The sequence below is a fragment of the Diadema antillarum genome, unplaced genomic scaffold, assembly GCF_040938485.1.
Source record: "Diadema antillarum isolate AM-2024a unplaced genomic scaffold, OU_Dant_1.0 seq00000217_RagTag, whole genome shotgun sequence".
NCBI lineage: Eukaryota > Metazoa > Echinodermata > Echinoidea > Diadematoida > Diadematidae > Diadema > Diadema antillarum.
This window is the reverse complement of record NW_027271272.1, coordinates 1383910-1408224: the sequence shown is the minus strand read 5'-3', so window position 1 is coordinate 1408224 and position 24315 is coordinate 1383910. Positions and strand designations below refer to the sequence as shown.

Below are 24315 nucleotides of genomic sequence, written 5' to 3'. Positions count from 1 at the left end.
TGTAGAAGTTTTAAAGCTCCCATGTAGTGCTATCATATAAAGCAAACAGAATCAAAATTGGCTCATAAATGACAGAGAAGTAGCAAATTGAACATTTTGATCACACACGGACGCACACACGGACGGACGCACGGACGGACGCACGGACGGACGGACGGACGCACAGACACACACACGTACGGAGCCCGTTTCATAGTCCCCTGCTCGAACTCGTTCGGCGGGGACAAAAATCGATGGACAAATGGAGCCCTTTTTAAGTACCAAATCCTTTGAAACTTTGTCGGTAGAATGCAATCAAATAGCAAATATTCTTGGTTAAATCAAGCATTTTCTCACATTCAACATATGTATCAATGTGTAAGATACGAGTGATGTTACATAGACAAAACAAGGGAGAAGAACAATCGATCTACATTTCACTGTCTGTTGTCTAACTCAAGAATAATATAGATGGGGCATTATGGATCTCATTGAATTCCAGTTCAGCCAATCAAAACATTGGACTTTGTCCATATATACTACGATAAAGTTATTTTACGGCACATGACAGTTTCATTAGACTACATTTAATTCATAATACCTTAAACTAATATAACACCGAATGTACACAAACCGTCTTCGAGTACTCTAAAGCTAGATTCTTCTGCGGCATGAAATATACGCGAATTGGAGCGGACGGTCTTTCTCGCGGCGGCATGAAATTTTCACGAATTGTCACTATCATTCAATGCATATGGTATAGACAAGAACTTTCTCGTGCATTCTAATTTCGCGAAATCAAAATGTATGCGTTCATTTTTATTTCACAGTATATGCACAATCAGTCCTCTGAAGGAAGTGATTCAAAATATAGGATACAAGTACATCTATCAACACATACTTGAAATCGTTCTTATAAAACACAGTGCCCATAATGTATCTTATAACCGTCGCATTCAATGCATATGGTATAGACAATAACTTTCGCGTGCATTTTAATTTCGCGAAATTAAAATGTATGCGATCATTTTGGTTTCCACAGTATGTATACACGATCAGTTCTCTGTGAAGGAAGTGATTCAAAACATAGGATACAAATACATCTATTAACACAAACTTTAAATCCCTCTTATAAAACGCAATGTCCATAATGTATTTTATATCTATATACGTCTTTACACCTGCCGAGAGACATGGTAACCCTGACTATTTTATAGACATAAAATTCACTGTATGTTTTACACATTTTTAAGACAATAATATTATACAGTGTATATTAAAAGCTCTATGCACATAGTATTGTGGTGTATTTTTAATAACTTTCCACAATTTTGAGTTATGATCAATAAACTTATAAGATTTGAATACTAGGTAAGGTTTAAATCTTTAGATTTAATATAATATATTTCCAAATCAGTGGATTTACCTTTTCAGTTGCAATCATCTATGTGTGATTAGTATTTTATACCAAATCGTATTTTGAAATTGAATTGAATAGTTGAAATGGAGTAGTTCCTACATGGATTCTCATTATGCTTAATGTGAAGAATCACTGTAATGTTTTATATGTAGGCCTACATTAACAGTATGAACATTTGCATCAATTGCACGTAATGCAGCATCTGGGCTGCTGTGTTCCACCATCCTTGCTTTGACGAAATAAAACACTATTTATGCCTATTTTTATCGTGAATTGTATTTCTGGTGACCTTCTTGTTGCTGTTGTCCGCTGTGTTGTAAATTTCGATTCCTTACCATGCCTACGGGAAGCATCCGCTGCTTAGCGCTCCTGAAATATCACTTCGTAGGGCTTCGGGAGCAAACTTAAGGATCGATGGCCAAAGCTAAAGTCAGCCTTGGCTCCCGGGGGAAGAGACACCTTGAACCGCTGCATGATGTTGGTGAAGAAGAGAAACATTTCCATCTTGGCCAGCTGCTCACCAAGACATTTGCGACGACCTGTCAATCGAAGAAAATAACCATTTACTGTTTAACAATTTGATATAATACGAATAAACGTTATTATAAATACACGCACACACACACATATATATAATCATATATAAATATCATATATAAAGGGAGAGAGGGAGAGAGAGAGAGAGAGAGAGGTTGGTGAGGGTGAGCCCCTCTAAAAAGATACAACCCTCATCTGGAAGCTTGACACAGGCTTTCTTTTTAATCTTAGGGTACTACATTTCTTCAGTGTAGATTTTAAAGACTCTCTTGGATTTCTCGAGTGGTAAAACCGTAGTTTTTCTTAGATATCTATTACTTTTGCGCACTTTAAGCAGAAAAAAAAGACACTTGCAAATTTCCGAACTGGGGCAAAATGCGAACGTGTGCTTAGATACGAAACACTTAAGACACTAAATCTTTGCTGTATGATATACAATGTATATGTTTATTTTGTATACCCGTTTTGTTTTTGTTTTTTTGTATACCCGTAACTGTCATAATGAATTTCACGATGAGAAACATTTCAATAATGATGATTGTAAAGATGAATTGATTTCAATAATGGTACGAAGTGATTAACAAATCGTAATAATTGATGACAAAATGTCACGTACTTCCTTATGACTTCAGATTTATAAGTTTCTCTTAATAACGATCAACCGGGCAAAGGTCATGCTCACCTGCGCCGAAGGGCATGAACGCGTCGTGCTTCACAAAGCTCTTTCCATCGTTGGAAAGGAAACGCTCAGGTCGGAACACTTCCGGGTCGCCCCACACCTTGGGGTCATGATGGATGTACAAGATGTTCATCCTGATGTTTGTTCCCTTTGGAATGTCGTAGTCCTTGATCTTAATATCAGCCGTGGCTCGATGCGGGACACCGATAGGAACAATGGGTCGAAATCGCAGCGCTTCTGTGAGGACCCCTTGGGTGTAAGGCATTGCCTTTTGATGCTCGTATGACGGCGCTGTGTCCAGTCCGATCTCTCGTTGTATTTCAGCAACAACCTGTAAACGTTCCGTTTATATGTCGATTAGTTTACTCTATGTCAAGTTTGGAAAGTAATCATTTAAAGCTCAAAATACGCTCGTGTTGGTTTGTCTATTGTCGTGTTCATGAAACTTGGAGGTTGAGCCAAAAATGGCTTATATTGCTGGAAAGTTCACGCAAACTTTAAAGTTATACCATCTATAGAGATGAAAGTAATTCTGATTAAGAAAGATTAGCAATTGAATGTGCGCCAATAGTGCTCTCTTTATAGTTGGCGATGTTGACAAAGCTTTTTTGTGTGTTATTTCACGTTTATAAGCAAAAACTAATAGTGCCCAAACAACTGCTACTCCTACGTAGCATTATGCAATTCTTGAAAAACCATTCGTATATTATTTTTCTGTCCGGCACACGGTCGATTTTCATGATTACATGGTGTTTTTTTTTAATGATATTTCATGATAGATAGCTGTTACCATTGGCAGGAGCATGGTAGTAGTTTAAAGGAGTATTTTTAGTAATTCGTGGGTCACCTTTTCTTGGATTTCAGGATACGCAGCCATGAAAAGAATCACCCACGTCATTGTTGTTGATGTCGTTTCGGTCCCTCCAATGAAAAAATCAAAAGCGATGGTTGTCGCCTTCTCTAAACTTAGCTCCGACCTTTGACCAGCTTTTTCCAACTCGTGCACTTGGTTGATGTACATATCGATCACGTCTCTGATGTCATTTGGGTCAAAGTTTTTTTTTGTGCTCCTTCACTGCCTTATCTAAAAATTCTCTGACGCGGACCATTTTATTTCTCCTTCCGTTGCGAATAAAAGTAGGAAAGTACCTGATTAGAGTTCCTTCCTCGGCAGTTATGTCATTCAGGTATTGCGTGAGTTTCTGGAATAGTGGATCCGAATATTCAAACCTGTGTCCAAAGGTGATGGCGCATATGATATTTGAGACGGCCCACATGAAGTTTGCATGTGGGTCTAGTGCGGTACCACCCTTGCTTGCAAAGGCATCTGTCAGCATGCGCGCTTCCTCGTTGATGCGACTTTCCAAGCTCCTCTTGCCCATGCCGAAATTGCGCAGAGCGTTTAGACCGAATCGCCGATGGTCGACCCATTCTGCGCCCTCCGAGAGGGCCACCCCTCCTGAGGAGTGGTAGGAGAATACAGATGAGAGATAATCAAACAATCGCAGGGGTGAATCCAGGAATTCTTTAAGGGGGGGGGGGGCGCAACTAATTATTCTGGTGTCACTTCCGGGTTTCATTTTATTTTTTTTCTTTGTATTTCTTTTGTTTTTAACGAAAATTAAAGGGGGACGTGCGCCCCCTCTGGACCCGCCAATGAGCAGTCGGTTGGAGAGATGCATACTAGTAGATGTAAGATGCAATGCATTTGATAGATCGGGAACTAGCAAGCTAACTGGACAGATACACACCTGTACCTGGGTGCTAAAAATATTTTGCCATGCCTCGCTGATCAGTGATCCAGGTAACTTTTTGTAAACCCTTTCTTCTATCCTTTCTCTACGCAAGCCATCCCTCCCTCCTATTTTTTTTTTCAATATGCTTAGGTACGAGGGCTGCGTGCAATTCAAGTTATACTCTTCAGCTGCAGCCCTTCTATATTATTCTTTGTATTATTGATACGTTTTTATATTCATTGTAAAGGAAATTAAGAAAATATTCTTTGTTAACAGCTTATGTTTATAAATACATATGGCACCAAAAGTTACATGTATACATAATATGTGCATATTCAATAATACTACAAGGACCAATAAATCAAATGAAGCAACCTAAAAAGTCAGAAATATTAACGCTGATGAACACAGCAATGTTAACCGCAGTTTGAACAAAATACAATGTACAAGCTCAAACTTGTCAAATATGAATAGTCAGACATGGGGTTATACATTATCCAAGGGGCTAAGCTATAGGTGATTCTTCTCTTGCGTTTGTTCAACCAAGGTTTAGTGCAAGCAGACTGTGCCCTATTGATATCACGTGACTTTCAGCACTTGATGATGGGGAGACCTGATACTAAGAGACAAGTGGTGCTGATGAGGGGGAAACGGTGGAAATGTAAAAGAGAAACGGACAGACTGACCCCCCAAAAAAATACATTGGTAGAGAACAAAGAACGATAGAAACATAAAGATAGACCGACATGATGTACATGGACATGAAATAAATACACACAGGTCATCGGGTGAGGAAAATAACAGCACTGCTATATAGCTGACGATCTCTTACCGTTGTATTTCACAAATGTCTTGAACTCTGGGTCCGGTTCCCTTCCCGTTGTGACGTCAGCTTTCTTAATTAGAATTTCGTTCACCAGTTCGTGGGTGGCCAAGTAAACCATCTTTCTGTCACCCAAGGTGAAGTACATAACGTCTCCATATCTATAAATGACAAGAAATGTCATAACAAATGTGACGGTTTAGCAATAACATTTGAATTTGAAATGGAAAAATAACATGCTTCATTGTTACCCGCAGCAGTGTAACTATGTATTCACCTCAACTTCCACTGTATGCTCTCTGGGAGGGGTCCGAATTATTTAACACCTCTGTTTTCACAACTGAAAGTAAAACGTACCACACCGACCCCCATCACTTATTTCGTACTAAACAAAGGTTATGCAATAACTAATCCGAATATCATATGTCGGCAGATGTAATGAACTTATAGTAATCATGGTTGTTAAAGACTACCCCTCTACAAAAATCGCTTTGTTCTACTGCTGGATAGGTTTTTATTTCAAATCTTCAAGGGGATTATCGCTTCAACTTCGATTATGAAAAAAAAAGACTTTAATATAATTATGTTATCAATTTTTCAGTTGAAAGCCGTGTCTTTTCTTTCAGGACCTCTCACCAGAGTTTGAGAAAAACAAAACAAAACAAAACCGTGCATGTTTCAGGAGTACAGTCAATAAATAGTACTGATCAACTTGAATGTATAAAACTAATAACACAAAACTGGGCATGTATTTCATATAACTTTGCCATGTTCTTTACTTTAAACATTGTTGGTCAATCCAGAGGAAGCATTTTTTCACCTTTTTGTGTGAAACAGGCAGTGTTTACTGAAAAGACCAGGTATTGGTTTTCTTTTCGGCTTCAAGTAAGGAAATGAAAGCTAGTAGATAACAACGCATCGTCACATCTCCATTTCTCACTTTCTTGACGTGTCGAGAAGAGGAGATCTTCATCTCTCGACTGCGCCTTCTTGAAGGCGAGGTTGGAAGATGAGATCTCAAAACTTTCCTTGTCGTCTTCTCGCTGACCCCTAATGATCGTGAGGACGATCTTATCTCATATCACGCTGTTGGACTAACACGGATCCGAGGCGAACAGAATTATCCAGCCTTCTCGGTGGTAGTTAGGCCTATACGCTTCCGTACAAATTGATATTAATCATTGATTGATTCCATTCACATGGCCCTTCGCCTGAAATAAAGGACCTTGGAACGCAACTTTCATCAAAGTTATTACTTAAGTCCGCATGGACGTAACTTATGTGAAGGTTAAGGAGGAAAGAAGAGAATAGTGGGCGCTATTTTCTCACCTCTTCGAGAGGTCATAAATGACCAAAATCGGATTCTTGAAGATACTAGAGAAGGCGAAGAAGTAGTTTTTGGGCCATGGGAGGCTGGTAGGCCCTGGTGGAAGATTGTAGCGTCTGCGGCCCTTGGTACTCCTCAGCACCCAACTCAGGCCGAGACAAAACACAACGCCAAGTAGAACACCGGTCTGTCCGACTTCGGACAAAGCGTTGATCACGAGGTTGATCATGATGATGACCTCCACGAGAACTACGTCTGGAAAAAAAAAACACATGTTTTAATAATGTTACAGAACTTAGTTCGTGAAATCACATTATTGCTTGGTGCCTAGTGATTTTTTTTAATATATCCCCAAGAAGAAGTTTGTATATGCACGAAATGTCAAGTAGAAAGACATAATTAAACATAATTGGTAGGGATTCTTCATCACGAAAGTGAGCATATCGTCATCCTACACTATACAGGCATAATCATAAATATAAGACAAAACCTATTAACTCTAGTAAGCTCCAGTAGACCAGGTTGAAGAATTTCCTGATCAACTCGGGCAAGCATTTTTCTTAGGAAGATTATAATATATTCATATTACTGGGTTTACCTTTAATTATATGAGATAACAAAATTCTAACATAAGCAAAGGATGTCTTCCGCCAATGTCCTGTTACCGTGTTCCACGCCTTTACTTCTCTTACAAGTAGAACCTCTACTACTCACCTTAAAAAAAAAGAATAGGAATCTTATACCATTTCCGACGAAATACATTCGGCAGTTACAGTTGTTGGCTCTTTTAGATAACCAAAACACAAATGTTTGTAGTTTCAATAGGTTCTCTGCGCTTCGATCCGAGCGGATTGTAGAAGAGAAAATGAATGTTAAACTTGGACGATATTCTGAATGGGACAGTAGAGATTTTAAAAAAAACCACCACACAACTGATCAGAACTGGAATAAAGACAGATGTCTTGACAAAGCTTTGAAAAAAAATGACATTCTTGAAGAAGCGCTTGTAAAGCAAAGAACACCAGAAAAAACAAACAGGCATATTTAACTTTTCAAGTAAAGAAAAAAAAAGTCGTTACATGATATGTTTAAGCATTTCGTCACCAGCACATAAACGCTCAGTAATTCCATGTTCCCGCTTCGCGTACCTTGTTTACAAACAGTATACCTTGCCAGTATAGCCCATTCCCATCTATACACATTATTGCAATCACACAGAAGACGAATTACATAAAAAGGTATGATATACTTACTTTGATTCAACAATGAAGATAACAATTTCTAATTGTCACGGAGTCTGGAGACTGATCCTTTTGAGACCAAGTTCCTGATGGTGAATGTCTTAACATGCCTACTATAGCAGCTTATATCCAGAAAAGCAAGACACTGTTCGGAGGAAGCATAAGAACCCCCGCCGGGCGATAAGAAACCACGTGATCAAAGTCCACCAATAAAAAGACGTCCAGTTAATGAGGGATAGGACTACGCCCTGTCGGTAATCATAACTTCGTCTAGTCGAGCTGCGCATATGATATGGACAAACGATATCATTTCTTTTATCAAATCAAATCCTTCTCACAACTGTGCAAACACACCGCATGTCAAGTGCATTAGAAATGTGTTTGGGCCAGGAAAATATTCGTGTGTCAGGGACAGGTTAGGTAAATGCTCTCGAATATTGAGGCCAATGGGAAAAAAAAAGGTCTCGTGAACCACCTGATCCCCCCCCCCCCCGACAAAAAAAAAAAGGTTACGTGACCTCCTAATCTGCAAGTAGTTTGACTGAAAAGTCATTTTCATTTTTATTAGGTTTTACCGTCCAATGTCGTGAAATTGTCCTTCATTTTAATTTCATTTTATATCCATTCAAATTCGTGAGTTTGAATCGGTGAAGTGACATTGGTCAAACGATTTCTCTTCTGATGATTTCATATTCATTATTTAAGCGCCCCTTTAAATGAGGGGAACGAGTTCAAATTCCGATATAAGCATTCAATCTCGTGCTTGGGATTCCAAGGTTGTATATCCAGATTAGTATTATGGACTCGCAGAGACTCCAACTCTCCCGTTTTCGACTGGAAATCTCCCGCCGAAAACCCATTTTTGCAAAATCTCCCGTTCTCCCGTTTGAGATTTAATTTCTCCCGCCCTGGCTCTGTGTCTCCCGTTCGAAAGGATTTCTTACTTATTGCTATTGTATGTTACAAAAAATGAGCCTTATATAGCACCAGAGAGCATCTAGAACCCTGGGAATTTCGCGCTTCGCACACATCAACTTGGAGTCTCCCGTTTGCTAGGAGTTTCAGGCGGGAGAATCTCCACTCAGAAGGTGCTTTGGGTTGGAGTCTCTGGACTCGATAAACTCTTGAAAGCATTTTCAATATTTTGCTTTGGAACAAACAATTTCAGAATTAATCATTCAATTTCATAATGTTTATCAACGTTTATTTATATATATATTAGAGTGATTATGTCCACTTAATGATTGAATGTGACTCTCATATTTACTTTAAATGTCATCACCATAACCTATATTTGTTTATTTGAACATCCAGATATTCTTTTAGCTTATCATAACCAGTATGTAAAGTTCAACAGATATTATGAAGTCCTTATTTATTTATCTATTTATTTATTTATATGTTTTATTTTCACAGGGTGGCTCCATCAGTGGGTTAAACACTATTGTTCTTGGAGGCCCTGCATGAACACATACATACAAATAAACACATGATAATCATACAATACCAACATCAAAATCAAATTTGCAGTATCAAATCTGTATATATCTTAATATACTGTATATACTGATATCTATTAAACTCAAAATTTAACAAATATTATACAACACATTACATCCTCATATCCTTAAATTTCCCCTACCTCAGAAAGAAATTTCATCGTGCCATCACATGGTTTTGTTGAATTATCTCAAATTTACATCTTAATTTGATAAGATCATCAAATCATGTTCGTAGCTATGACTTGACATGTTAATTTCAATTGAAATCATCATAACGATTTGCCATCTTTATATGGGTGTTTGCATACTTATTTACATAACCGTGTGTGGTCCGGATGTAGACGTCATTACAATTAAATTTAAGACATTGTAAGATGCGGTACACATTTTAATCTGAATGCTCCTTTTATGAACAGGTTAGCCAATATGCAAATCTAACTACCTGGAAAGAGATGGCGACAGGGGGAATCGGAATTGAAAAAAGGAAAAAGACCGTGGTCGAAAATGTATGCGCATTCAATAATTAAGAATGCGCAAAATGTACAATGTAAATGGGAAATCGGTTACCGACTTTGCCAATTTGAACGAAGAAAAAATGATTAAGAATGACGATATTTCGATGCCTAAGCAAATTTTACGAAAATACATGCTTCCAAAGTGAAATTCAGTGACAACAGAATAAAATCAGCAGAGAAAACCTTTATTGTTGAGTTCGAATCTAGCACGAGGACTTTCTTACATCACTCGACTTAAGAGATAACAAAATAGTCTTCAAAGTGTTTCCATTTTACTCAAAAAGGACTATGTTGGAATTAAGCTGAAAATTCAGAGGCCAATCCAGTGTAACTGGAAGTTCGGACACTTGTTTCATCTAAACAACTTTCTTGTACAATTTAATCATAGATGAATGTTAATGAAGGTCACTTACAAAGTGACTACTTTGTAAAATATGAAATGATGGAATCTCTTGAAAACAGCATGAATATCATGTCTACAATGTAATGGCTGGTTGTATGATACTGTTAATGCATACATCATTTTTTCATAACTCAGTTTATCGATAAGGCAGTTTCTTCAAGCTTTAATAATGATAATAGATGGAATTGATAGGCATACAATAGTAATACCATGCAGCTTGTTGCAGTAGACCCATGGTATTACTGTTGAATGGAGAAACACTCAAAGGTCGCGTGACCTTTTGTTACCATAAAAAGGGGTCACGCAACCTTTTTCTGCGACATGTTTACAAAATCCCGCTGACGACATTGAGTGGAAGGTTCGGTTTTCTCGTGACGTTGACTTTACGATAACTGCCCCTCGTGCAATCTGTGCAACGATAATATGAGAATGCACTCTATATACTCGAAGACATTACCAGATAAACATCGTCATGATTGTGTACATGGCTTATTTCAGCATTACTTATAATAGGAAAGGCCTTTATTCATGGATCTTACACGTAACACGTCTTTTCGTGGGTTTATGCCTTAAAACCTACTTGAGTGAATGTGATCCTTTGGACTAAGTGATAAAAAGGAAAAAGGCTGTGAAGAATGTGTGAAAAAAAAGGAAAGCAGACAAAGACAGAACGAAAGAATAAATGCTACAAATATCAAAGAGAAGAGAAAGGAAAGAAACACAAAAACTAGAAAAGCACTCCGAGGGAGCACACCTCCGGAGATCAGCCATGATTTCATAGGCAGTATACTGTACATCACAGTATATCTACACGAACTTAAAGGTATAAGGTAGTAGGCCCTATACATTTTGGTAAAAATCTGATCATTCGGTGTTGGCTTATTAGGAGACGAAGCTTATTCTATGGGCCGGATGCATAAACGTTAGCAATTGCTTGTGCTATCCTTTTACTCGAATCCGTATGTATAAAAACGAGCAATTACTAGCAAGCACAAGCAGAGCATTTGCTTAAAAACGTATGCATAAAACATACCTTTTGCTTGTTCTTGAATATAGCAATTGCTTACGATTTTCCAAGCTCTGTAAAATGAGCTTGAGCTTTTGCTTAACTGGGACGGTCCCTTTTAAGTATCATTTTCATATTCATAAAAGAAAGACCACACTTGTGCAGGAGTGGTATAAATCTACAAGAAATTACTCCTAAGTAGTGTAAGAAGCTTTTTCGTTTCAACAACGGGAATGTCCAGTGGTTATATAGCACGCAAAATGTGATGAAAAACAGGTAGGATGTCTGACTTCGGTGGATAGCAAGGAGCCTCTCTTCACGTGCGATCTGGCAGATCCGGGCTAACCTATAAGCAGTGATGGGAAGCAGCCAGTATGTGTGTGCGTATAGATGTGTGTGTGTGCGTCTGTGTGTGCCTTTGTGAGTGTCATTTCATAGCTAATTATTCTGCTATGTCAGGAAATGTTTTCGTACACACTCGCCCTTTCAAATACATGCTGTCACACTCGCCTTTCTTCTTGTGTTCGCACATGCGTGACGTCCCTTTTGTTGAAAATGCAAGCAACTGCTGGTGCGGGACAAGTAAAAGGTATAAGCACAAGCAAGAATGTTATGCATATGGATTTAAGCAATTGCTTGAGCTAGACCTTTTGGTAGACGAGCTTGTGGTTTTTGCTTGAAGCAATTGCTTACAAGCAATTGCTTGTTTTATGCATTCGGCCCTATGTCCTGGTATGACCCCTAATAAAGTTTGATTTTTGCCCTCGCAACCTCGTGACACCTAATTTAATTGACTCTTCATTACTTCATTATGAACACACTCTCCATGTTCGGTGAAAATCCGTTCATTTTGTTCTCGAGTTATTTAGTACACAAACAGACAGACAGACAAACTGACAGATAGACTGGTGGACAGACAAACATACGGAATCAAAAAATTAACTCCCCCACACCCCCCCCCCCCCCCTGCGGCTGCAGGTTTCCCCTTCTAGCCGAGTTATAAAAGAAGGAAGTTAGATGTTCTAGACACAGGTCATGATAAATGACGATAGTGTTCGATGACGCCACAAAGCTTTATTCAAAATTCTAAAAGTTCATGACATCTGAACCGATCGTCCGATTTTCTATTACACCGCAATAACATAATTTTACAGACACAAATAAAGATATAAATTACTTTAATTAATTCTATATAGTTGTAGTTACATTATTCCAGTCAATGTCGGACACCTGTGTGTGATTTTTAATCTGTCGAAACATGTGATGAATGTAAGACCACACACACACACACACACACACACACATATATATATATATATATATATATATATATATATGTAATAAAATAAATACATATATGTATATATATATATATATATATATATACATAGGTGATGAATGTAAGACCACACACACACACACACACACACACACACACACACACACATATATATATATATATATATATATATATATATATAACAAACTAAAAGATTTGGCGAGTGTGAGCAACGAGTGCGACATAAATGGGGGTGTATCTGGAAATGCGAGTCTGCAATTCTTCTTTTATTTCTATTTAGACATCACATTCACATTGCGAGAGCGCTGGAGTTCATCAACACTAACTCTACAATTCGTTAACGACATAGGTATGTGTAATGCCCCTCACATCCGACTAAAAGAATTTGATGTTTTGCCGGAAAAAAAAAGAATCAAGCTATGGAATTCAGATCAGCAAATGTCGCTATTCAACATGTTCAAGACGAACATATTTTCCCCTAAAAATACAACAAGCATGAGAAAGGAAACCAGACAGATACTCACTATATGTACATCTTTTCCAGAAGAAAACCAATGTAATATAATACAACAACCACCTCAATGATTTCAATGTTATATAATTATCAAGAGGATTGATTGCAACGTACAGAATCCTGTGAAACAGTATCAATTCTTGATCAAATCAACAATCTTGTCACTTTTAACAAAATTTATCAATGGGTATGATGCAAATTATGTTTATACAGGTAGACAAAAAGGAGAGAAAAACAAACGCTTTACATTTTACTGTCTGTTGTCTATTAAACAAGTTCATGCTTTTCTTGTGAATTCCTCTTTTCCATGTAGAGTTATAAACTAAGATTATTTTGCTTACTTGTTTATTTATCCAAACCTGAGTTGATATCATTATAATAATTGTATTCGTGTCAGCGTTATTTATATCACTTTGTATTACTTTATATGGAAATAAAATCATTTTAAATTGAATTGAATTCAGTTCAATTGAAACAAAAGAATAGTAACGTGGCATTCTGAATCTCATGGACTTTCAATTCAGCCTATCAAAACATCAGTCATTGTCCATATTTAAGCTATGATAATGTTAATTACGTCACATGACAGCTTTATGGAAATACCGTTAATCCATAAACAAATATAACATCGCATGTATATGACCCATTGTACGAGTACTGTAAAGCAAAGTATTTTGGCGGCATCAAAATTGCGCGAACTGGAGCCGACGGTCTTTTTCGCGGCATTATATTGTCACTGGCATTTTATTTTAATGCATTTAGTGTGGACGAGAAGTATCTCGTACATTCTAATTTTGCGAAATTAAAATGCAGCGGAATATTTCTGGTTTTACAGTAACTATATATACACGATTATTCCTCTGAGAAGTGATTATATCCCTAGCTATAAAAACTACTGAGCGTGAATAATATATTTTGTGTAACGTTTCTGTCCATAATTGTGCGTAAGTCATGTATGCTTGACGTCCTAGTCAAGCTTTAAATATCTTATGGCGATCCACACAAAATGCATCTGATATAGGCCTATTCCATGTTCAAACTATTCATATATTGTGTATAATGTATGTACAGCTCTATATGCATTTTGTAACTAAATCACATCAAATCAAATCGATTCAAAATGAATCATACACGTACATCACATCTATTGACACAAACTTTTAATCCCTCCAATAAAGACACAATGCCCACAATGTATTTCATAACCGTAACATCTTTACAACTGAGAAAGAAGAAAGTGACCCTCTGGCTATTAAATGGAAACCAAAACTGACGTTATGTACACAACTTCAAAGCAATTAATAGGCACTCTTACTTCTTTTTTTCCCTTGTGAATTGTATTTCTTGTGACCTCCTTGTTGCTGTTGTCCGCCGTTATGGCCCGAATTCACGAAGGTGGTACAATCTTGTCCATGATTTAAACCATGTAAACTATTCATATATTGTGTATAATGTATGTACAGCTCTATATGCATTTTGTAACTAAATCACATCAAATCAAATCGATTCAAAATGAATCATACACGTACATCACATCTATTGACACAAACTTTTAATCCCTCCAATAAAGACACAATGCCCACAATGTATTTCATAACCGTAACATCTTTACAACTGGGAAAGAAGAAAGTGACCCTCTGGCTATTAAATGGAAACCAAAACTGACGTTATGTACACAACTTCAAAGCAATTAATAGGCACTCTTACTTCTTTTTTCCCCTTGTGAATTGTATTTCATGTGACCTCCTTGTTGCTGTTGTCCGCCGTTATGGCCCGAATTCACGAAGGTGGTACAATCTTGTCCATGATTTAAACCATGGACAAAGACTATGGGGCGCCAAGTGTCACACGCACGGAATATTCGTTTCGAAATCAGTCATTTCGTTACAAAATAATCATTTCGTTGCTTAAATGACTGCTTTCGTCACGAAATATTCCATGCGACACTTGACACTCCATGGTCTTAAACCATGGACAAGATTGTACCACGGTACCTTCGTAAATTGGGCCTATAAGTTTGGGTTCCCTACAGGGAGTATCCGCTCCTTAGCGCTCCTGGCATATCACCTTATAGGGCTTCGGGAGCAGAGTGAAGGATCGGTGGCCGTAGCTAAAGTCAGCCTTGGCTCCCGGGGGAAGAGACACCTTGAACCGCTGCATGATGTTGGTGAAGAATAGAAACATTTCCATCTTGGCCAGCTGCTCACCAAGACACTTGCGACGGCCTGACAATCAAAGAAGAAAAAAAAAGCAATCAATAACATATCAACATACTAATGATGATAACAATGAAGATGATAGTGATATCAATAATGATAAGTACATGTATTACGAATCACTATATCAGTACATTTAAATACACTTCACTGATCATTGGGAGCAGAAATTTAAAGAAATTTTCGAGTGTTTATCAAACTTGATGCATGTGTGTAAGTCAATTGTATAACAAAACACCCTACCATATAAAAATTACCCGACAAACCCTAAAATATAAAGGAGATATCGCTATTTTCCTCAATATACCATAATTATTGTGGACTGTTTATTCTATAGAAACAATTTAATTATAACTATTGTTCACGTTTTGTATATTCCGCAATACTTAACATTGATTTTTACCTTAAAGGACAAGTTCACCTTCATAAACATAAGGATTGAGAAAATGCAACAATATTAGTAGAACACATCAGTGAAAGTTTGAGGAAAATTGCACAATCGATGCAAAAGTTATGAATTTTTTTAATTTTTGTGTTGGAACCGCTGGATGAGGAGACTACTACAGCTTGCGAGTCATATGCGTACAACAGTATGAAGAAAATGTAAAAGAAAATTCAACATATTTTCACTTTTTTTGGCATAATAAAAGTGCACTTGACTTGCCTCTTTCTAAAGGCAGGGGGAATAATATTACCCATAACATTTTGTCGGTAACGAGTCAGGGGAATGTGTACTTTTTTCAAAAGATGGAATTTTGTGAAATTCTCTTTATATTTTCCTTATATTGTTGTACGCATGTGACATCTAAGTTATTCATACACTGCAGTAGTCTTCTCATCCAGCGGGTACTGCACAAAAACTTCAAAAATTCATAACTTTTGAACGGATTGTCTGATTTTCCTCAAACTTTCAATGATGTGTTCTACTAATATTGCTACATTCTCTCAATCCTTATGTTTATGAAGGTGAACTTGTCCTTTAATTGTTTCTATCACGAACTCACATTTGAGAAGTACAGGTGTATTTTGTAGCACTAAAGCTGGGTTTTCTTTCATCTGGAAATGGTTAATATAGCCTTTCAACAAGAACCATATTCAGTGGGTCAAATATTTTATTTTGTGGAATGGAGCAAAATAAGTTTTTGTTCTGATATCATTTTCAAATTGTAATTCAATGCAAGTAAAGCTGTGTAACGAACTTGCTTGTGTCTTCCAAGATTTCACCATTTTCGGTGGACACTTCTTTTCCAGTTGTTATGAATATTCAAATCAACAAGTTGATGATGTCATGCCATCACAATTTCTTATTCTTATCATACACAGAACAGATTCCCAAAATGAAAATCACATTTCAGCTGTATAAATATAGAACTGGCCTTGTAACCACCCAGAATAGATGAAAACTAAACTATGAAAACTTTGGTATGGGACTAACGTATGCTTTTACGTGTGTTAGGAAAATTTTCCTAAATTTCTTATAAAACCTACATACAAAATTGTGAGGACATGACATCACGTCCAACTCACTCATTTGAATATTCAAGGAAGGAATGATCAAGAAATGTTTGCTGATGAATGTTATATTTGAAAAAAGTCATATCTTTTTTCATTCTTATCCAATTTTTGTCATTTTTTGCAACGTTCTGTCGGATTTTTTCTTTCTTTCTTTTAAAGTTCATTGGGTTTTTTTAGATGGGTTCCCTCTCTAGTTTTCTCTCAATAACGATCACCCGAGCAAAGGTCATTCTCACCTGCGCCGAAGGGCATGTACGCGTCGTGCTTCACAAAGCTCTTCCCATCTTTCGACAGGAAACGTTCAGGTCGGAACACTTCCGGGTCGCCCCACACCTTTGGGTCATGATGGATGTACAAGATGTTCATCCCGATGTTTGTTCCCTTAGGAATGTCGTAGTCCTTGATCTTAATATCAGCCGTAGCTCGATGTGGAAGACCGATGGGAGCTATAGGCCGAAATCGCAGCGCTTCTGTCAGGACTGCCTGAGTGTACGGCATTACCTTCTGATGCTCGTATGACGGCACTGAGTCGAATCCGATCTCTCGTTGAATTTCAGCAACGACCTGAAACGGTTCCGTTTAGATGACGATTATTTTCCTCTTTTAAAACACAAAATGAACATCAGATATAAGCACGCGTGTAGGTTCGTTTATTTTTGTCCTCAACAAGGAAACTGTGCAAAAAAGTGATGAAATATTGCTGGAAAGTTTAGGTAAATTTAATGCAAAGAATCTAAAGGTCGATAACCCTTGACATTAAGATACATAAACAATGATAATATGCACATATAGTGCGATGCTGACAAGTTTGTCTTTTCCTCTGTTGGTATTCCAAGTTAATAAGCATCAACCAGGACCCGAACAATCTCTACGTGCGTATATAGTACTATGCTACTTCGAAAGCGTCTCCAATTAGATTCATGTATAGTCTGGCTGAAAAGCACACTCGAGTTTTCCAGTGCTGTTAACACTCTGTATAATGAATAGCAGTCATCAGTGACCGGTGACAGGAAAATGGCAACAGTTTGAATTGTATGTTTTTAATTACTTATATTCTCACCTTTTTCTGAATATCAGGATACGCAGCCATGAAAAGCACCACCCACGCCATTATTGTTGATGTCGTTTCCGTCCCTCCGACGAAAAAATCAAAAGCGACGGTCGTTGCCTTCTCCAAACTAAGCTCCGACCTTTGACCCGTTTTTTCCAACTCACGTACTTGGTTGATGTACATATCGATGACGTCTCTGATGTCATTTGGGTCAAAGGTCTTTTTATGCTCCTTCACTGCATTAGTCAAAAATTCTCTGACGCGGACCATTTTATTTCTCCTCCCGTTGCGAATAAAAGTAGGAAAATACCTGATGATAGTTGGTTCCTCAGCAAATATGTCGTTCAGGTATTTCGTCATATTTTGGAAGACTGGATCCGAATATTCAAATCTGTGTCCAAAGGTGATGGCACATATGATATTTGAGACGGCCCACATGAAGTTAGAATGTGGGTCTAGCGGGGCGCCACCCTTGCTTGCAAAGTCGTCAGTCAGCATTCGCGCTTCCTCGTTGATGCGACTTTCCAAGCTCCTTTTCCCCATGCCGAAATTGCGCAGAGCGTTTAGACCGAATCGCCGATGATCGACCCATTCTGCGCCCTCTGAGAAGACCACTCCACCTGAGACATGCAGAAGATGGGGGTCGAGTGTTGCATGAACATTTCGTCATTTCGTTTCGAAAATGTAGCCATTTTGTGGACGAAATGTTAATTTCTTTACAAAATGACTTTATTTCGTAACGAAATGAACATTGAAGAGCTTTATTGGAAAATCAACTAAGTGCCATATTTTCATCAGTAATACCTCACTAATTACATAACAAAAAAACATTCTAGAAGTTATAGATTTAAGTTATAGAACTGTATTTTCTAACTATTTTCTTTGGTTTTTAGCCGATTTAATCACAAATGTCTAAACTTAATAAGAATGGAGTTAGATCGTTTTGCGATAAAACGCTTCATTTCGTAACGAAGTGAACATTTCGTCGACGATATGACCGATTTCGTTACGAAAAAAGACCATGCAACACTTGGCGCCCCATAGGAGATGATCAAGTAATCGGTTTGAGAGATGGATAGAAAAATAAATGCATTGAATAGATCGGAAGCTAGCTTTTATACTGACCAGGCTGATATATATTCTACAACAAAGCCAGAGACATAAACGCTGATGAATACAACATTGTTGAATTTTGTTTGAACAAAATGCAAATATATACCATCTCAAATATGAAGAGTCAAACAAGGGGCATTTTATAATCAAAGTTAGCCAAGGGTGATTCTTCTCTCATGTTTGCTTAAACATGGACCCTAGCTCTTACGTTTGTTCAAACATGGACCCTAGGATCCATGGTTCAAATAAAATTAAGTACACCAAGACCATAGACTGTTGATATCATAATGATCTTCAACACTTGACGAGAACGGAACCCTGGTGATAGTAAACAAAGGGTGAGGGGAAATGATTTGAAATGTAAAAGAGAGACGGACAGACTGACAAACAGTACATTGGAAAAGTAAAAAGGAAGATAGTAAGCAAATAATCAAAGTTGGTGAAGGTGATGGGATAAACTATCACTTCCGAGGCGACCTGGATGTAGCTATCTTTCCGAAGCGCAGCTGAGGAAAGATAGCGTACACATTCAGATCGCCGAGGAAGTGATAGTTTGTCTCATTGCCTGAAACTAAAAGGTGATTATTTGCTTTATATTCCACATCTAGGGTCCTAGAAATTCCCATTTTATTCCACATCTGAAACCGTTTTAGCTGTCTTTAGGTATCATTAGGGCTTAGGCTACGTGTGTGCGTAGATTGACAAAACAATGAATTTGCTGCGCGCACCGCGCGGCACCAAAGTGAAAGTGCATTGCACTGTGTACTATCAAGTGACCTAGGTCACATGATAGTCCACACTTTTATTTTTATACTCATCTTGCGTTAGGACTGTGTGGACTGTGTGGAGATCAGCGAAACAAAAGGGACAATCAGCATAGAGTGTAACGAGCTTTTCTTCCCAGGTGATGTGATGGGTAAAACTACGCTTCATCACGTGATCAGCTCTGGACCAATCCTATTGCAACATTCTTAGTACGTGGAGTATAAAAACATACAGATAGGCTGACATGATAGATATACACATGAAATGTGCACAGATAACTGGGTAAGGAAAAAACTACTGCATGTGATGACAGACGATCTCTTACCGTTGTACTTAACAAATGCCTTGAATTCTGGATCCGGCTCCCTTCCCGTTGTGACGTCAGCTTTCTTCACGAGAATTTCGTTCACCAGTTCGTGAGATGCCAAGAATACCAACTTTCTGTCACCCAAGTTGAAGTACATTACGTCTCCGTATCTATAAATGACAAGAAATGTCATAACAAATGTGATGATTAGAGCAGTGGTGACGGTATACCAATAACAATTGAATCTGAAAAGGAAAGACAGCATGCTTTATCAATTAGTGTATTCACCTCAACATCGCATTGCATGCTCTCTGAGATGGCTCTGGAATTATTGACATTACAGGTCTCACCAACTGAAAATAGAATCGAACAGCCCGAGCTCCATAACTTTTCCGTATTAAATACAGATATGTAAGTATCTTATTACACATGGTTAAATTGTTAAGGGTTATACCCCTCTGCAAAAAAAAAAAAATCGTGTCAGCAGTTAGCAGTGTTCTGAAAGACAAGATATTTGAGATCTCACAACTTTCCCTTTCGCCTTCTCGGACCCCGAAAGATCGAAATGACGATATCTCAAAGGTATGTGATGCTACTCGCCTAACTTGGGTCCCAGTGTTCTCAAAGGCGAATAACATCCAGTTTTCTCGGTTATAGTTAGGCCTATTCGGTATTGTATAAATTGGTTTTTAATCATTAATAAATTCAATTCGCATGGTCCGTCGGCAAAAATAAGAGGCCCTTAATTGGAACTCCACTCTCATCGAAGACAGCTATCTACATTGAAGTCCGGGTGAAAACAATTTATGTGAAGGAAAAAAAAAAAGAAAGGAAAGGAACGGTGGTGTGCCCTGGGTTATTTTTCTCACTTCTTCGAGAGGTCGTAGATGACGAAAATCGGATTCTTGAAGATACTGGAGAACGCAAAGAAGTAGTTTTGCGGCCATGGGAGGCTAGTAGGCCCTGGTGGAAGATTGTAGCGTCTACGACCCTTGGTACTCCTCAGCACCCAACTCAGGCCGAGACAAAACACGACACCAAGTAGAATACCGGTTCGTCCGACTTCCGACAACGCATTGAGCACGAGGTCGATCATGATGACGACGATGACGAGAGCTGCGTCCTAAAAAAAAGAAAATGTTTTAGAAGTGTTTACTTTCTAGTAGTTTATGAAATCATACCATGCAATTCAATTCAATTCAATTAATTTATTTCCAACAGAATATAACACAGAATCAGTAATTACAAACGTATCACAAACATTGACAAACGTACGCATTATTGCGCTGTGCCTACAGTTATTTTATTATATCACGAGGAAGAAGTGTATAATACACGAAATTTCAAGCAAAAATATATAAGGTTATTGAACATAATTGGAGGGAATTCCGCATCACGAAATTAAGCATGATTTGCACCCTACTAAACTACTATACAGAAAAAAAGTAACTACTAGGTCAAAACTTAGATTTTAGTAAGCAATGGATCCCGTATATACCAAGTTAAATGATTTCCTTACCAACTGGGGAAGCATTTTTCTTAAAGACTAAAAACTCAGATTACTGAGTTTACGTTAAATAAGATGACCAAACTCAATTAGGAAGGGATGTCTTCCGGCGATGTCCCTTAGCTGTTGTACGCTTTTTGCTTCTCTCAAATCCCCATCCGGTTAGACGATTTAAAGTACAACACACCTTCTTAACCATGTTAACATTTGCTTAAAGCAGTGGAAACCTTATACATTCCCTCTACCAAACACATTCAGTTCTTCCAGCTGTTGGCTCTATAAACATGAATGCATTTTACAGTAGGACTATAGGTTCTCTACGTGATAATTCAAAGGGATTATCAAGGGAAATTGATTTTCAAATTTCCAAAGGGCAAATGCAAATCAAACACACACAACGAATAAGCCCTGCTGCAAAGAGCAGAGTGTCCCACAGTGTGTTCACAATGTGTTCACATTTTCGGACATGTGAAAACGCTCAAATTTAACATTGTGAAGATAATTTCACACCATGATGTGGTTTTTCACAGAGCGTTCACATAGCAATATTCTGTTTCGTACTGTGAATAGATGATTCACAATGTGTTCATAGTGTTAAAACTCTCGAATTTAACAGTGTGAAGAGATTTCACACTGTAATTACAATGTGCTCACACTGTGTTTCACGCACTGTTACACACTGTGGGACACTGCATATGTTTTTTGTTTTGTTTTGTTTTTTTCCAGCGGGAAGGTCAGGAAAGAGGACTCCATATCTTAACAGAGAGTTGAAGAAAATAGACATTCGAGAAGATACGCTTGTAAAGCAAAGAAAAAGTCTCTATCAAGTATTTCATCATTTCTATGTGATCAGCACTCAAATTCTCAATAATTCCATGTTCCTGTTTCACCTATACACTGGTTTACAAAAGAACAATACCTACCCTGGGGGCTCATTCTCATCTAAATATACGAGATAGTATTGCGATCAAACAGAAGATAATTAGATACTACTACTACTGATGATAATAATAATAATGATAATAATGATAATAATGATAATAATTTCAGGGTTTCAGCCTATATGCCAACTCGAGTTCCATAAACGAAGTTGCACCTCCAAACCGTTCTATCTAACATGACTGTCATCAATTCATGAATAAGATAAAGGTATACTTACTTTGATGCAACAATGAAGAAATCAATTTCTTACTCCGGAGTCTTGAGATCGGTCCTATTGAGACCAATTACTTGACGATGAATATTTTTACGCACCTACAATAGCCTCTTATATTTAGTGAAGTAAATCACGTGATCACAGTCCACCAATAAAAGACGAAGAGTTTCTGATAGATAAGAACATGACCTGCAAATGATCATGCCCTCGTCAAGACGAGCTAGACAAACACGAAGAAAGAAATGTCTTATTCGATTTCATTTATTTCATCAAACTGTGTTTGCACCCATGTACTTCAAACGCGATTGAAGTTAAGTGTATATCAAGCCCTTTGTACAAAAGTGTTTGCTCTTGAAAAGAATTGAAAAGTGATTGATCTTGAAAAATGACAATGCATGAAAAATTAGGTGTGTCAGCGACAGATTAAATAAACGCCCTGGGAAATTTCAGACAGATAGGAAAAAACCCCTCTAATGCCGGAATGCCCCCACCCCACCCCTCAAAATAGAAAAAAAAAAATCGGGGAACAAGTGTCTAGATCACGTCACCTTCCAATCATCTCTACTGTAAGTAGTTGGACTAACAAAAAAAAAAAATCAGTTACATTCAAAATTTGGCACTTTTGATTTTCACAAGCAGAATCCGTCATTCTTTCTTCTTCTTGTTCTTTTTCTTCCTTTATGGTATTTTCAGTTTTGATTTGTTTTGTTCTGTTGTTTTTTGTTTGTTTGTTTGTTTGTTTTTGTGGGGATTTTTTGGTGTTTTGTTTTTTTTTTGGGGGGGGGGGGGGGGGTTGGTTTTGGTTTTTTGCTTCGGTGTAAAAAGCCTTGAGCATTTAACCAGAATTGAAAATGACGATATAGTAATTGTATGTATTATCATTATTACTGAGTGTAAATCTAGCACGGTGACATTCTTACATCACTCGACTTGAAAGAACAGAAGAGTTCTCAAAGTGTTTCCATTTTACCAGAGTGGGACTAATGATGAATTGGAACATGGTTGACATAAAGCTGAAAATTCGAAGGCCTTTCAAAAGTAACTGACAGCACGGAAACTTGTTCCATCTAAACAGCTATCTTGTCATTTTAGATGAAAGTTTGATGAAGACCATTTAGGAAACAACGATTTTGTTACGATCAATGAAAAGTTGGAATCTGTTGGAAAAACAACATGAATAACGCGTGTATACTACTGTGACCAGTTGTATGACGTTATCAAGTACATCCATCATCTTGCATAACCCAAATTTCATCGATTTAATCTCGTCTACAAGAGTTGATAACGATAGATGTATAGTCATACAATAGTATTAGCATGGAACGTTTAGCTTAAATAATACTTTGCATGGAGAGGTCGTGCGACCTTTTGTGAATACAAAATAGGGGTCACGCAACCTTTTTCTACGACATGTTTACAAAATCCCACTGACGACATTGAGTGGAAGGTACGGTTTTCTCGTGACGTTGACTTTACGATAACTGCCCCTCGTGTAGATAATCTATGCAACGATAATATGAGAATGCACTCTTTACATTCTAAGACATTACCAGATAAACATCGTCATGATTGTGTACATGGCTTATTTCAACATTGATATTAAACGAACCTACGACCTCCTGCTCACCGGACAGGCGTCATCTCCACTAGACCACCGAGCTTTCGCCCGACAGCAATCAGTGTTGGTTCTAATCCTTATAGCA

The 24315-nt window shown here is 37.8% G+C and overlaps 1 protein-coding gene and 1 pseudogene across 1 annotated transcript; both read right to left on the bottom strand.

Annotated features, from left to right (window-relative positions):
- Positions 1-816: 816 nt before the first annotated feature.
- Positions 817-7841, bottom strand: LOC139729048 (cytochrome P450 2J2-like; annotated as a pseudogene).
- Positions 7842-12723: 4882 nt separating this feature from the next.
- On the bottom strand, positions 12724-22686 carry LOC139729115 (cytochrome P450 2J2-like). The gene is made up of 6 exons (XM_071640040.1): positions 22616-22686; positions 20819-21072; positions 19968-20119; positions 17774-18384; positions 16950-17277; positions 12724-15207 (listed from the first exon to the last, which is right to left on the bottom strand). The coding sequence occupies exons 2-6, from the start codon at positions 21043-21045 to the stop codon at positions 15029-15031; spliced, it is 1497 nt and encodes a 498-aa protein (XP_071496141.1). The 5' UTR covers positions 21046-21072; positions 22616-22686; the 3' UTR covers positions 12724-15028.
- Between the last annotated feature and the right edge of the window lie 1629 nt (positions 22687-24315).